This window comes from Corvus moneduloides, chromosome 1 (genome assembly GCF_009650955.1).
Source record: "Corvus moneduloides isolate bCorMon1 chromosome 1, bCorMon1.pri, whole genome shotgun sequence".
Taxonomy (NCBI): Eukaryota; Metazoa; Chordata; class Aves; order Passeriformes; family Corvidae; genus Corvus; species Corvus moneduloides.
In genome coordinates, this window is record NC_045476.1 from 35,155,094 (window position 1) to 35,171,453 (window position 16,360).

The window sequence follows — 16,360 nt, forward strand, 5'->3', positions numbered from 1 at the left end:
GCAAGCATCTTGGCTGCCTCAGAGACCACTCCAGATGACAGTGCAGAGGTGATATATTACAGAACCAGAGCTGCTTTTCCAATCATGAGGGGAATGGATAAAATTTTTGTCTTCTTTTCCTGTCAGTCAGCAGTTCCTTCTCACAATATTGCTCAAAATTCTGTTCCAGTGGTCATCCACTTTTAATAGCGCAAGGGAAGAGACCAGGATGCAGCACGCAGGGATTATTTGCAGCTGCAGCCACAGCAGCAGCACTGCCTGGCACCACAGGCCACTTGCAGGACCCCCAGTGCTGCTGCTGGGTCCCCACATGTAGTCTCAGATGCCCTCGTGCATCCCGTCCTGCTCATGCAGAGATGCCCAGGCAGCTGTGCATACCTGATGAATGGATCAAACTCTCCAGTCTCACAGCTATATATTCCTGGGACCACAGGAAGGGAAGGCCTTCTCTTCACTGGGCTTCCTCCCTGCTGCCCAGAGCCAAAGAGAGCCAATATCCTCCATCAAGCCAAGAGCATGGGAACAGTGCTTTTTTCCAGCACCAGCAGGTGTTTAGATCTGGATGTGGGGGAGGAATCCCACTGGCACCCCCTGAAGTTGACTTCATCCATTCCAAGATAAAACACACACTTCTAACAATGAACACTTGTGACTAGTTAGAAACAAGGGAAGCTGCAAGAGGAACAAGCTGAGTAGTTCCGAGCTGAGAAGTAACCATGTGGCAACAGGAAGGCAGGGGTGGGCAAACCCACAGCGTGGAGCAAAGCTCCCTAAGTGCTCCATTCCTGAAGGTGCTGGCACAGGCAGCCCATTTTCAGGAGGAGTAGCGCAGCAGAACCTGGTGTGAGGAGCAGGCTATCCTGATGGCTGACCACCAAACCCAGCAGCCACCCCACAGAACAGGATACTCACCAGAATGTGGGATGAGGCAGGTGTAGGTTGTGAAAAAGGGAGCAACTGCCTTTGCTGAGCCTTCAACAGGGTAAGGTCAGGAAACACAGATGTTGGCAGTGGAGAAACATCAACTGCATTGAGAAAGGCTTGTAAACATTAAGAGCTGGGAAGCCGAGAACTGTGTGCAAAAGCAACATCATCAGGTAATTCACAGGGAAAAGTACATCCTTACCTTGGGCACTAACACAGCCTGCCCTCACTACCTACAGAAAAATCAGCCTGACAATGCTGCACAAACAGAAAGATGAACCCTTCATGTATTGGCTTGCTCTACAACTTCAGCTACACTTTCTTCATATTGTCAAAGCATGAACCAGTGACCCAGCCCAATTCTTGATTTCCATATTGATTTATTTGTATTGAAACCTTTAAAAGAATTATTTTAAGCCATTTGCATTTAAATCATATAGAAGGGTTTCTCAGATCAATGAAGACAAAAGCAATCCTCAAACAATTAAGAATCTCTTATGCTTACTGTGGAAATTGTGAAGGGGAAACATAGATCGTTCCCTGAGGTGCCCAACCTGAGGAATGGTTTTGGCAGCCTGACCACAAGAATACTCTGGTGACACACTGTCACCTGAACCAAAGAAGTCCAACATGTGGCCTTTTGAGGAGTCAGGGCATCAACAGCTCACTGCCTACCAAATGGGAAAACTGTAGTGAAAACCAAGAGAACTACATCACTCCCTCAAAACTTTGTATTTTGCGCTGGAAACAGCAGTATCAGGATGCTGAACCTTAATTGTGGTCAGCCAGATAAGCTACCCAATATGGCAATGTATTTTATATCAGAAGAAAATCCCAAGTTTGCAGTCTTTACTCCTTCATATATAAAAAGATAGATGCATTTTCATACCTATCTGTATATAAAATGAAATATACCTATCCCCCCATATTTAAGTGCAATTGCACATTCAACAGGGCTGTTTGCAGTGCCATGCTTGGCAGGAGCAGGATCATTTTCTCTCCCTCACTACCTCTTTCACAGAACACACACAAAGCTGAATAGAGATCTTAATTCTCATACAAGAGCAGCAAAATTTCCAGCCCTACAAGTGCCTGGAGCCTGGACCATGTTGTTGTAGCAACACCTGTTACAGAAACGTTCAGCAGATGCACAGAACTGCTCCTTAACACCTCCTGTTTTGTGCCTCTGCAGAGCAGGTGGTGTTTCCCTACACACTTTAAAGGAAACAGGAGACAAGTCTAGTACTATCCAGTGACACCTGGATGCAAGAGGTTCCTGGCCAAGCAGCACACACACCACAAAACCTCTGCTGCATGTTCTCTGAATTGTGACAACTAATTCAGGGAACTTTAAGTACCCAAATATTAGCAAGTTAAATGAGTTTTGGCTTTGCAGAAATAACATATTTAAATTATGTTTTATTCAGTGGAAGAAAAAAGTTACAAACCTGGGCTCTCTCACAGTACCTCTTTAGCTTATAGGTTTTGTACTGGCTACACAGCTACTGTATTGCACAGGTTCACACATCATTCTCAATTTTACTTTTTTAATAAAGAAGTCCTGGAGCAGCCCAAACTTACCATAAAAAGCCAAAGCATTTAAAAAACAAATTAAGACATAACAGAAGACTTCCCCAAAAGGGCAATGCTCTATTTCACAAGAGAACTCCAAACAGATGCTCTGCATTTTCATTCAAATACAAATGCAGCATAATAGATTACGTTGCCCAGAGAAGATGTGGATGCCCCATCCCTGGCAGTGTTCAAGGCCAGGTTGGATGAGGCTTTGAGCAACCTGGTCTAGTCATGATGAGGTGGCTGGAACTAGACCTTAAGAACCCTTCCAACCCAAACCATTCCATGATTCTATGATTAATACAAAAGATCCAATAAGCTTTTACAAGTTTCTGATCATCTTCTGTGTGTGAGAGGCTAGAGAGTAACAGTGGGAAGAATGAAAACAAGCATAGTGAAACCAGGTTTCCTGATATATGAAATCTCTATTTCAGAGCAAATGGGGATGCTAAAGCACCAGCATACACCCACACAGATCGCATCCTCAGTTTTGATGAGTCCAAAAAGCACTTCAGAATCTGCAGCTTCTGTCTTAGATGGTAAATGTTGCCTGGTTATTACTTTATTCAATTTATTGAATTAAACTGAAACTTGAGGGGCAGATGCAGGCAGTGTACATCCTCCATGATGTATCACAAACCAGACTGTGCAATTCTCTTTACTTGCAAGGGAAAGTGATGTCCACTTACTGATACTCAGTGTCTTCTCTGAAAAACAGGCAGAGTATTTGAAATTAGTTACAAGGAGGCCTTTATGCAGACTACTGAGAATGCAATTTCTTTGAGAAGCTAGCTGAGTAAATAATATTTCTGTAATCATAACTCCTGTAAAAAAAAAAATGAGCAGAAACACAGTGATAGCAGGGATAATACAGGGAACATCTGCAAAAAAGAAGAGATATTCTTCATTATTCCATAGGCAAACACAGACATAAGAAGTCCCCATCAGTTTTTAACAACTTACAAATGTGTTGTTTCCCACCCATGCACCAGATACTCATAAAAGCTTGCAGAAGGCAGTAGGGACAGCGGGAAAAGCAGAATTGCCAGAAGGGGAGCTGGTGGGACACAGCATAAGGTGTGCAGGCACTTGGTGCCCTCTCCTGGGCACGACAGAAAGATCCTTGTTTAGCCAATTCAGAGCATGGCCATGGAAATGGGGTCTTCTACACCTTAAACTGATTCCTCAGATGAATCAAAGATGCAGGTCAATCAGAGAAAAAGTTCACACATTTCCCAGAGAAGTCCTCAGCTGTTCAACTCCATTAAAATTCCTGACACAGCAGCGTGTTACATCACAACATTGTTTATTATGTAACTTTTTACAATACAAACAAAAATACAGAAATGCAGTATATGAATACAGCTAAATGCAAAATGGTGATGTTTTTCTTGAGGCCATATTCCCATTTCTAGTAAAATAAAGAAAGACTGCACACAGGTAGAAACAGGTTGGTAGTTAACTCCACAATTTTGCCTAGAAATGACCTATAAATGCGTTTTCCTGCTACTTACCATAAAATGTAAAAAGGGAGTTAAAGGAAAGTTTTATTCACTGGTTCCTACCATATGAAAGAAGCTATATTCTATTCAGGAGGGCCAATATATGGAAAAATATCTAAATTAAATGTTATTACAAAAAATGAAGCAGTAATGAAATCCTTCTGGCTAAAGAAGTTACTAAATGAGAATAGCATATATTTAAAGAATCCAAAACATAAAAGGGTTGTTATAAAAAGCTTAGGTGCACTGTAAGCTTACAACTTTTGTTTTCCATGTGTCCTTTTAAACAATGGAAGTGTCAAAAATAGGGTCAACTGTGTTAGACTAAATTACATTACTGTATATGCTGCACTGAATGGAATTCTTGTATTATAATAATAGAGAAGCATTGTTTGCATCATATTATGGCAATTTATCCTCACTAAAAACCGTCTAGAGTCCTGCATTTTTAGATATCCTGTAAACCGTCAAACCACCAGAACATGATTGTACAACAGTAAAATGTTTTCTTTTGCATTAAAATGACACCTGTTTAAAAAAAAATGAAAGAAGGTACTTAGAGCTGTTATTTTTCCAAGTACACAACACCCTAGACAACTCAAGGCATCTCATTCTCCATCAAAATTAACAAAAATTTGTCATGCTGTTAAATCCATTATTATGGATACGACTGGTGCAAAATTGGTCAAACGGATCCAACAAACACTGATGTCCAGGCTGGCATATTGGCAACTAATACATAACTGGTGGTCAAAATGATGCACTTAAAATATCTTCCCTTTCTTCTTATTCTTTTCCAAGGTTCTAAAATGACATGAAAAAAAAAAAGTTTGTTAAATAATGCATACATGTTCTGATTTTTTCTTTTAATTACTAATATACACCTTTTAAAACAGGCATTTTAATGAGGCCTTACTGGTTGCAACACAATGGATGAAACTTGCTATGTACACAGTACTTGTACTGTGTGAATCAAACAATGCAGTTATCACCAGATTTCCCCTCCCAAGGACTAGGGGAATTAAACATTTTAATTCTCAAAGCTTTAATTCTTCATCCCCCAGAAGTCTGATGCAATCTAGCACGATAAACACTTATTTTTTACATAGATGTATTTATGTGTGGGTACCATGTTTTTGCGGCTAAAATCTGCTTTAGAAGCAAATAATCTTCCCACTATTGCTGAAATATGGTCATTTGTAACTAAAAGCAGCTCAAGATTTTTCTTGGCTTTTAAGTGACACCTCCACAGTGGTCAACAACCATGGATGGACCATTATTATCTCAGAAATTGCCTTTTAGCAGAAAGCTACAGATCTTTTACCATGAACTGCAGGACAAGACTCCAATTTACCTGGAAGAATTCTGTTGTTCCAAAATACGTTGTTGAGCCTCCCAGTTCGCTTTCTCGTCCTCAAACTGACGACGCTTTTCCTCCAACTCTTTGTGTTGTGCTTCCAAATTCTTTTTCATTTGCTCATGGCGTCGCTGCAGCTGTAGAAGATTATGAACAGAGTCAGTAAGTGCAGAAAACACAGCAACTTTTGGAACTGTAATAACAATATCAGTAGCTAAACTTACTAATGCAGCAAAATTATGTATTATATTTTTCTTTAGAGAAAGTAGCTCAGACTGAAAACTCTAAGGTGATAGGTACTGCCAATAACAGAAACCAAAAGGTTATTAATCCCATAACTTCATTTTACAGTTAATAGAAAATGCCCCAAATGCTGCCCAAGTTACAAATAGGATTTGTAAGCAGCTATGTTTGGCAAATAAAAGGAAATTTTAAAATACTTAGGTATTTGATGCAAACATTAAGCAGCAAATTGCAGAGCATTTGAGTACCAGTAATGCATAAAAGAGCAGCATCTTCGACTTTCTGTGCAGGGTAAAAACCCCAAAACATTGATTTCATCCTATAGCATTAACTATATTGTGGATCTATCTGGAAAAAAAATTAAGTGGATTAATTTATTCACTAATTAAATGAATCAGTATTATTGAAGAAGTGAATAGGCTACACTCCAAAACAGAATAAGAAGTCTCTCCTGCAAGTTGATGGGACAGACTGACAATCAAATGTGTTGTATGTGAGGATGGAAATACTTCTCAGGAAAAGTGATTCCTTTTGTGTGGTGTAATGTTTTTCTGAACTGAGTTAAATCATAGAATGGTTTGGGTTGGAAGGGACCTTAAGGATCATCTAATTCCAAGTCTCCCGCCAAGGGCAGGGACATATTTTAATACACCCAGTTGCTCAAAGTACCATCCAACCTGGCCTTGAACATGTCCAGGGATGGGGCATCCACAACTTCTCTGGACAACCTGTTCCAGTGCCTCACCACTTTCATAATAAAGAACTTTCTCCTAATACCTGATCCAAACTTACTTTCTTTCAGCTTAGAGCCATTCCCCTTGTCCTGTCACTCCATACTCTTGTAAATAGTCTCTTTCCATCTTTCTTGTAGGGTCCCTTCAGTACTGGAAGGCCACAACTGGGTCACCACAAAGCCTCCTCTTTTCCAAGCAAAGCAATTCCAATTCTCTCAGCCTTCACTCATACAAGAGGTGCTCCATTCCTGTAATTGTGTTGGAGCAAGTCCAGAGGAGGCCACCAAGACACCGATGTCCTTTCTGTGCTGGGGACCCCAGAGCTGGATGCAGCACTCCAGGTGGGTTTTACCACAGTGGAAAAGAGGGGCAGAATCACCTCCCTTGACCTGATGTCCACACTTCAGAGAAAGTGATATAAAACTTCCTCTTTCTTTTACACAAACCCTTGAAAACGCATTTCCTTTTACACATTTTAACATGGCACTGTCTATTCCTACTTTTCTACATTTAGATAAATACAACAGGAGCTTACAAAGCCATGAATGGTGAAGAAAAAAGAAGAATCAATCGCATGAACATAAAGAGCTGGTATCACAGGATACACTCAGTCAAAAAGTCATGAGATAGTACATGAAAGCCAGAAATATTTTTGTTTGTTTTTCACATCATAAGGAGAATGTTTGGGCCAGAAGTATAAAAGGGTTCAAAAAGATTCAAGACAGAAACTGAGGAAGGATAAATCCAGTGAGTACAAAACCATGATCCTGATAAAACATCTAGCTTTAAAATCCTCAAATTGTTGACTGGTGTAACTTACCGTTTATATTCCCCCAAATCTATTCAGTTCTCAAAAAAGAAACAAATCTAGATTGATTGTTTTTCTCCTCTGATCCAGTATGCCTTGGCTCCCTGCAGTGCCTAAGCTGCCAAGCATTCCAACTACCCTTCCAAGTTTCCCCCTTTTTCCTCAAATATGGAGCCAAACTTTCTTTAGGAACTTTGACAGTTCTGAACTTCTCTATTAGGATTCTTGTGATAAACTGTTTTCCCAAAACTAAGAAAATTAGTTTTGCTTAAACTTCTAATTATAATAGTCCCTTTAAAAAAATCACTTTCAGAACCCCTTGAAGCCTGTATGAAACCAGTTTCACTGTGAGGGCTTCATCTGGAGATGACAGAAATCAGAGCTAAGTATCCATAAAGTTTGTTCAAATGATACCAGAACACTGACAAAAACATATCCCTGACTCTTCCTTCATCTAGTAATTCTCATTTAGTTGATTTCCTATAGGCATTGTGTCCAATTCCTGAAATACTTTTTCAATACACACAGCAAATTATCATTACTGCATTAGCTTATGTAAGCCATAAAAGTCTCAAGAACTTTTAAAATCACACGGAAGAGTAAGCACAAAATATTCCAAAGAAAAGGGAGAAAAAGAGGGTAAGGAAGTTAAGGAGTATTTTAACAGGCTATAACTGAAAATAAAAATAGAACGCATGTGAACATTAAAATTACATTTTAAGTTCAGACTTATTTCAGCAAATACAACATGCTGAGAAAGGAGAATGGTGTTGTTGTCTTTACACATAAAAGCCAAGTATGGAATCAATTCTGTTGCAAAGTCTTGGCAAAAAGTTCCATCTCTACACTTGTTCGGCCTCAAGTTATATTGGTGTTTAAAACATTTTGATTACCTCAGCTTCAGAGTCCTTCAGTTTCTGAACTTTTTCTTTAACTTTCATCTCGAACACCTGTTCCATTTCCATTTCCATTTTTTTCATTTTGGCTACATGCTCCCTCCTTTCCTCCTCCATCTGTGCCAACGGGCTCCTGCCATAAATCCAGAAGAAGTAGTTAGCTAGTAAGAACTTTTTTCCCTGTCTGTTACATTAGGGCATCTGGAAAAAGCAAGATAAAAATGCTGAAGCAGTAAGATAAATACATCGCCGTAGGCACTGCTAGCTTAAATTCAATTTGCATTGTTACATTAACTGTTTAGATAAGCTTTACTCAAAAAGACATTTCATACAATGTCTTTTCCTCCCCCACAATTGATTTACATTACATTTGGGTTAACAGAAACTCTTGACTTTCTATCTGTAGAACCACCTGGTCATGGGAAGAGAGGAAATCAATGTTATAACAAGAATAAGAAAATTAGCATCTTCCAAGTGATCTTCAGGCATCTTTTCCTTCCCCATAATTCAAATATATACAAAAATTAATGGACGTAACAAGAAAATTAAGAGCGCTGCAGACTAAAGTCCTATTTTCTCTCTAAATCTTCATTGTTCCAAGTGAGCCCAAGAGTCATTTAACATTACAAATGTGTTGAATGCTCTGGTCATAGTTTTGACGAGAGATCAGCATCAAAAAAAAGGTTTGGGCAACTGAACATCGGTACTTCAAAGTGTTAGTTGGAAGATTTTCCTTTAGAAATCTATTAATAAACATAATGTATAAAAATAATGTACATTATTTTTAATTTTTCCTATTGTATCTTTTCCTGGATTCTACTGGATTTTTAAAGCTGTATAAGCCTGCTATCCATGTTATGGTGATATGGGTTTTAAATGGCAAGTTTCACTGTAAGGATCTAATAAAGCAGGATGATTGTGATCTAGTGATGATTGCTACACAGAGTTTTGTTAAAACTCTGCTGTTCCACAAAGAGCAATCAAAACAAATCACTGGCCTCTTGTTTCAGTTTTGGCTTAAAATGGCAAAGTTTTAACTATTGTGTTGGCAAAAATTAAGACCTGATTATATTTGGGATCGTTACAATCAACAAGCAGAGGATATCTAATGTAATGTATGCAAAAGTCACTCAGACCAGCAAATTGTAAAACAGAGGTGGCAAGCCTCAGTCCTACTAAAAATAAGATTTTTATTTTCATTTTCAAAAAAACCAAACAAAAGACAAAAACCCCAAAGAAACCCTGTTCTGATTCAAATCATGCAGAAAAAGCATTCTGAAACGAGAAAAATATTGGCTAACTTTCAGTGATAACTGAAGCATAATCAGCAGTATTGCTTTTAATTCAGAATTTGCCACGCATTCTGAAGGGAATGGAGGTTACATATCAAACCTAGTTAAGGTCTACTTTGACCATTACTGGCTCATTTTGTCCTTCCTGCTCACCCATTTTCACCATCTAACCATGCAGTGAAAGCAAGCAATGTCATATGAACTCAGGGCTGTATGAATTTTTTTCTTAAACATCAGTATTTTTAAAGCTAATAATTGGAGGGGGACAAGGAGGAAGAAAATGGCATTTCCATTAAAAAAAAATTAATATGAATCTGAATTAATAGTTGCAACATTTGGATTTGTGAGTAAAATGCTGTATAATATACAGAACTGAAACTGATCTTCAGTTTAATTTTTATTTCAGCCCTTCAAAAGGCCAACTGCTAGCAACCTTTTTCAAGGAAAAAATTAATGGTTAAGCACAGGTGAGGTATGATAATGCACAAAAATACTAAGAAAGTGAAGGAAGAGGTGAGAGGTGAGTAGCAGTACTTGTGGAAGCTAAGCAGCTGTCAAAACAAGACTATTTTCTTTTAGAAATGTAAAGTTCTCAAATGCAACTGCTCTTCAAAAATTAATCTACAAAGTAGAGTAAATACTGACAAATCATTGCTGCAGTTTTAACTTGAAAAGGGAGCAGAACAGTCCTTCGATTGACAACTTAGTAATCCAATGGGGATGTCATGCAAGCTGTGTTTGAGAAAGCGGTAAAAGTCTGGACAGAAAATTTGATTAACTGACAAGAGAGCATTTACAGCTGAGAGCTTTACAAGATAGGACACAACTGGCTTTGTTAGGTCTTAAGTATGTGACACGGGTAAAAGCACATCACCCTGCATTTGAGGACAAAATTATACATGAGACTTAAACAAAAAAACCCAAAAAACCACAAAAAAAACCCCAAGTTTTTTCACTGAAGGGGAAAAAACCCCACAAACCACTAAATAAAGATGTAAAACCTTTAACTGATTTCAGAGGACATGTGCTCTAGTAACAGTCCTCTAAGTTATTCTGCAAAAATTAAAAATTATTCTAGATATGTGCAAAGTGGAATCTCTGCAAGCAGGTCATAAGATAAAATCATAGTCAGAAATTACTGAAGTTACTAAATCCCCAATTCAATGAAGAATTGTAAATTTACAGGTAAGGATGAAAATTCCACTAATTCTTTATAAGTATCTATATAAAGATGACTGAGCTATGGATAGGAACTGGGGGAATTCCATAATTTATGCACTTCTATTGATTTTTGAAATTTGACCAAATTTGACTTGAATCTTAGCTAAAAGGCTTCTAAAGAGGATGGGTTTTTACAGAGGTATTTGTCACTGTAAGCATTTATAAATTCCTAAAATTTATGGCAGTACAGCTTTAGGGAAAAAAAAATAAACAAACCAACTGCTAGGGGAAAAAACAATGCCAAGAGCAGGATACGAGGAAACTGTTTTAAATTTGAAACATTAAACAGTGAAATCCTTTTTGTGTTTATAGAATTTTTGTCTTAAGTTTTTTGGAAAAATTTAAATGACCACTTACATGCCTTCAACTGTGTCAAATCTAAAAAACAAAAAATACAGAGGCTTAGCTTAGCATACTTAAATAAAACCACAAAACCAAAAAGCAATAATTAAAAAAGTAAATTCAATATTAATAGATTCCTAAAGCTAATTATGTGCTTCCCCCAAAAGCAAATTTTTCATACTAAAAGGAAAAACTGTTAGTTAAAGCTTGTTATATTTATTTCAAATTCAGCTAGTTAATCACTACACCATGTCAATGCTAACACAGGTTTGATGTGCAGATGCTTTCAGGAATAGTTTTCCTACAACATCTATGCTTTTAAAGAGATTTTAAATATTTTAGTGATATGAACCACCACTTGCTCTAAACAAGTTTTCGGAAACCAATGCCACCTGGAGGCTTATCTCCTCGTTTAGAATTTGTCAGCTAGCAGAGGACAGTGTATTGAATGCCCGGGAATGTTCTGGCGCTGCAGGAAGAGCACTTGGCTCCCACGGCCAGCAGAGGTCTCAGCGGCGGCTCGGCTGCAGCGCCACCTCCTCCGGGCACCGGGATGCTTCACCCAGGGTGCCTCAGCTCAGCGCAAAACGGGCTGAAAACAAGCTCTGATCTCACCATCCTGTCAGATGGGCTTCATGACATTAGAGCTGTTTCAGAGAACTCACCAAGAATACAGGCAAAAGGAGCTGGAAGTGGTCCGGGTTTAGCAGTCAGAAGGACCTGAGCACTGTGTATTTTGTTACCCTGGATCGATGATGGATAAGGCCCATCTTTACAATGTACAATATGACATATAAAAGACGTCATTTCAATAAAAAAAATACGATTTTCACTGACGATAGCAGCTTCATACAGCAAACCAAAAATATTTCCCAAATTACAACTTCTAAATTTCAGAGCAAATGCCAATTTTCTCACGTCACATAGTACAGATGTAAAATTACAATTACCACATAATTTAAAGAGACAAGTTATCTACATATGTGAAGACTACCCTTGACATCTTATTTTTTTAATGGTTAGGATGATATTGAAAATATGAAAAATCAGACTAAACCTAAAATACAAAAAAGGTCCAAAACCATGGAAAATACATGCTTTGGATCGCTCTTAGGTTAACAAGTTACCTACAGAACAGTCAAGTTTCACCAAATCAAAGGAGGCAAATCAGAGATAAAATTATTAACTGGATAGAAAAAACCTATTTCAATTCATCTGCACAGTATTATTAAAACTTCTAACACATACTTCTATTTGTTTTCACATTTGCATTTTTGTCTAAAGAAATATGTTAACAGCTGCATGAAAAACTGAGATCTGCTACGATCATAAAAATACAGCTGTTTTAAAGGTACAAAAGGTCAATCCAGCCTCCAACAGCTGCCAGCAGGAGATACTTTTGGAAAAGTACAAGCACCACTGCATGTATGTATATCTCCTGGTATGTCTGCCCTCCCAGTCTCCAAAAAACCAGCAGCTTAGAGTTTCCAGAGCCAGGGGGTGTATCTGTGTTTAACCATATGCTTGTAATACCAGCAGGCAGCATCAGAGCACGTCTCCATCCTCACACAGAGACACAGGATCTGTCTCCCATGAAAGAATCGACACTGCTCCATTTTGAGACACAGATACTTCTTCCAAAAGGCAAGCAGGCAAGCATAAAATTCCTAAGGGGAGGCACAGATAAACTGTTAATATCTGTTCATCCCCCTCAATTTCCAGGAGGCACACGGTTATCAGGAAAATTCCTTTTATGCTGCTTCAACTATACTAGATTAAAAAACCAAAAGCTGCAAAAACACACTGAAGCCTAAAAAGCATGTTAAAGCTTAAAAAGAATTGCTGCAACTCAACATACAGTTAAGGTAAAAACAGAAAAATAGCATCAGCTGCTTCAAAACCAGCACATGCATTCAAGAATTTCATGTATTTACTTATTAAGTCACCCTGTGTTCTGGGGAACAAACTCTTACAAAATATTCAAAATACTCTTTGTAAGTTTGCAATAGACTTTGCCATCTTTAAGATGGCTGAATCAAACTGCAATAATTTACTGATTCTCTTGAACAAAAAAAAAAAAAACCCTGACAGCAAAGAGCATCAGTTGTATTTATTCATCTCTGAGCTACAGTACTGCAGTGTTCCAAGTAACAGATTTCTAATGAAGAAAATAGTTCCAGAAGGCACATTCACCTGGAAATATTCAGGTGGGACAGCACAGTGATCTGAAGTGACAGGAGATGCAATATAAGCATGCTTCAGAAAGCAAAATAATTCCAGATCCTCTTAGTGTAGGTTCTGGCTCCAATAAAAAGGATCAGCAATGCTATCAGAAAGTGAGTGGGGTGGAAGGGTGAACGAAGATCACAAAGAGTTTTAAAACCTACTCATAGATGCATTTTTGTATAAAATAACATCTTGTGTCTGCAACATGGGAATAAAAAAATTATTTAAAAAAAAAGTCACTGTTCTTTCTAAGAATGCAGAATAACCAGTCCTTACTTGGATGAGGTAACAGACTGAGTTTGTAGGTGCAGACTAACACAAAACAAAAAACGGTGAAAGTGTTATCTCTGAAATTCAGATTTTTCAAAGTCTAAGGAAAACAAACTAAGATTTTGAAAGGTATATAAGAAACCCCAGTATTTAACAACACACAGAAAAATGTAAACAACTTCCTTTGATAATCCCAAATAACAATGGGGAAAAAAGTTAATAATAGTACAGTAAAAAGCATAGTAATAGCAAGTTAGAAGTCCTGGAGGAAATGCAGAATCTTCTCTTCTGCACTTCTATTACTACATTTTCACCTGACATACTTGCTATGTGTACTCAGAAGCCTTGAGATATGAGTCAGGGATAACATGATGGCAAGAAACATAACAGTGAGAAGAAGTAACCACAGTGTTATGGACACACATATTTGAAAACCAGTATTTTTAAGACTTGACCTCATTAGAAACTCTACTTAAATTCAAGTACACTTCTGAAGAGTTGCTATAACTGACATAAACTATTACATTTTTTGTCAGTGCTGAGCAGTGAAGTCTCATGTAAGCTCACACTAGATGAAACTAAGTCACGTCCACTTAAATCATTCCCTCACAGCCACTTTCAAAGCATTAACAGTGTACAATAGACATTTCTTTAGTGAAAAATGGCTCTGTAGCTGTCATATGGATGAAAATAGCAGGTATTTCCAACTAATTTCAGGGATCTTTTTCAGGAAGAAGAGTTGTAACTTTGCATACCAAGCTGAAAAGAACAGTACCCTATATTTCCACAGAGAAATTTGTACTTAAATATAGTACAACAAATAAGAGCATCACTAATTATTAATTATTTAATCACTAATTGCTATTGCTACAGTTACTACATGCAGAGCAGGACATTTAAAAGTGTAGCTATTCTCAAATAGCACTATACAATTCAGAATACAGTTGAGCCTACTTTTAAACCTTTCAATAACTTCATCAGGTTGGCAAATAACTTCTTGTGAGAGGTTAATAAAAATTACATATCAGGGTTTGAAAACAGCAGCTAAAAAAGTGCCCAAACACTGCGTTGCAACTCACTTCTCACAAAAGATAATGATGTCGCAATAATTTCCCTGCCATGGTAAGCAGCCACATGAGTAGCCAGAGCAGCATTTCAAAGATGACAGTAGCAGGTCTGCATTTTCAGAGTTTCTAAACAAATATGAATCCATTCTTCTCAAAAATATCCTTGACACTGAGTACTGATCATTCACGCAGAAGAACCAATAATTCCAAAAGTAACATGTAAACCAAAATAGAAACACTAATGCACAAAAACTTAGCAGTACCAGAGAAATAAAACTCCATGTAAGTGTAAGGGTTCTCTTCAAAACTGAATCTATTAATTAACATGTTCAGTGAAACTAGTGTAAACCTCAGTGAAGGAGGAAAAAACCCCAAATTACAAGTAAACAAGAGGCATATAGTTTCAGACACAGCAAAGAGACAACTGACTGAAGGCTATAGACATACAAACCCACCACCACCTCTCCCCAAAAAACCCAAAACTGAAAATACCACCACACATTCACAAAACCAATCCAACAAGAAGAGGAGAGTAAAAAGATTTAAGTGCAATACAGACTTAACAGGAACTTACTTTGTTAGCTGCCCCTTATTTTTGTTGTTGTCAACACCGTTGTATGTAACAGCTGCCAGTTTTCTGCTTCTGTAGTTCTCATAATGTACATTGTTAGTGACATCCTTCAAGTCCTGCATATGAGTTCTGTCAATAAGTGTAATTTATCAGCTTAGTGCACAAATACAAAACACTGTCCGAAAAATCAGTCCATGTTCATTTTGCAGATTGACTTGAATTGAATTATATCTCTCCATTAACATCCCATTCCCCATGATGTTGTTACTCTACTATTTGAATCACAGCTGTCAAGACAGCAAAGGCACAGAAATTCCACATTATTTTGCACTGAACTATCTAAAGCTTGCAATATTCCAAACACTAACTTACAGGGCCAGTCTTTGGAAAGTTTGAGTTCTGTGGATAAACTTGCAGGTATTTGATAGGCAGATAAGAAAACTGTGTATTACTACTGCAGTAGGTGAGAAAAAGCATGTCAGGCAAGAAACAACAAGCCAAAACTTCCTAGTTTTAATTCTACAAAAGCGAAAAATGTTAAGCTCAAGACTAAGCTAAAAGCATTAGTTTCTTTTCACAATTTTCCATTGTCAGCCTGGAGAAAAGCAAAGCTCAGTATCAAACCAACAGTTGTTACAGCAGATGTCTAGTGGACTGCTGGGAGCACAGGACTCAGGACCTAACACAACAAAGCACAGGTAGTCTTGCTTTAGGTAAATTTTCAGTGCTAAATCTTTTAGAAAATGCCTACAACTAAGTACAAATCAGCACTATCACGTAACTCAGGTTCCTATGGACTATCACAATATTCCAGAACAAGTAATCACAAAAAATTCACTATCAACGCCACTGCTTGCTAAATATGTGGTTAAACAAGATACCATAAAATGTAAGATAACTGTTTGCAATTAAAAAAATGGGAATTCATATGAACTCACTATCTCACATTCTTTTTTCTCCAATATACAATTGCCCAATCTCTCAGACATACCAGAGAACTTAATGTTACCTGTCAGTTACTTACCTTATCAACATGTTCCTCAGAATTGTGAAGTCACAGTGTTCACCATTTTCAACTGCAAGAAGACATAAGCTTTTGTTGAGATGTCAACCAAAATCTGTGCCTTACACAGAGGTAGTAAGATGTCATCCATCTACATTCATTCCACCAACAAATTACTTCTACAGCCTTTCCTTACTCAAACATGTGTTAGCAGAAGGAAAGCAATAATAATATAACTATATTAATGTGTCTAACTAGCAGAATTCCTATGCTCCGCTAAGCCATACTGGCAAACTGTACTCTGAGTCAGTGCAGCAGAATAAGCTACC

At 37.8% G+C, this 16,360-nt stretch overlaps 1 protein-coding gene across 4 annotated transcripts in view; it reads right to left on the reverse strand.

The window, feature by feature from the left end:
* Positions 1–3,786: 3,786 nt before the first annotated feature.
* SEPTIN7 (septin 7) overlaps positions 3,787–16,360 on the reverse strand; it is a 79,656-nt gene continuing 67,082 nt past the window's right edge. For 3 of the 4 annotated variants that reach the window (XM_032105107.1, XM_032105115.1, XM_032105119.1), the window contains exons 10-15: positions 16,053–16,104; positions 15,032–15,157; positions 10,910–10,930; positions 8,037–8,172; positions 5,356–5,495; positions 3,787–4,805 (exon numbers count right to left, since the gene is read on the reverse strand). In XM_032105107.1, coding sequence (XP_031960998.1) covers positions 4,766–4,805; positions 5,356–5,495; positions 8,037–8,172; positions 10,910–10,930; positions 15,032–15,157; positions 16,053–16,104 — 515 coding nt within the window. In that variant the 3' untranslated portion in view covers positions 3,787–4,765. The remainder of the gene's footprint in view (positions 4,806–5,355; positions 5,496–8,036; positions 8,173–10,909; positions 10,931–15,031; positions 15,158–16,052; positions 16,105–16,360) is intronic. The other variant, XM_032105125.1, reaches the window with a different exon arrangement.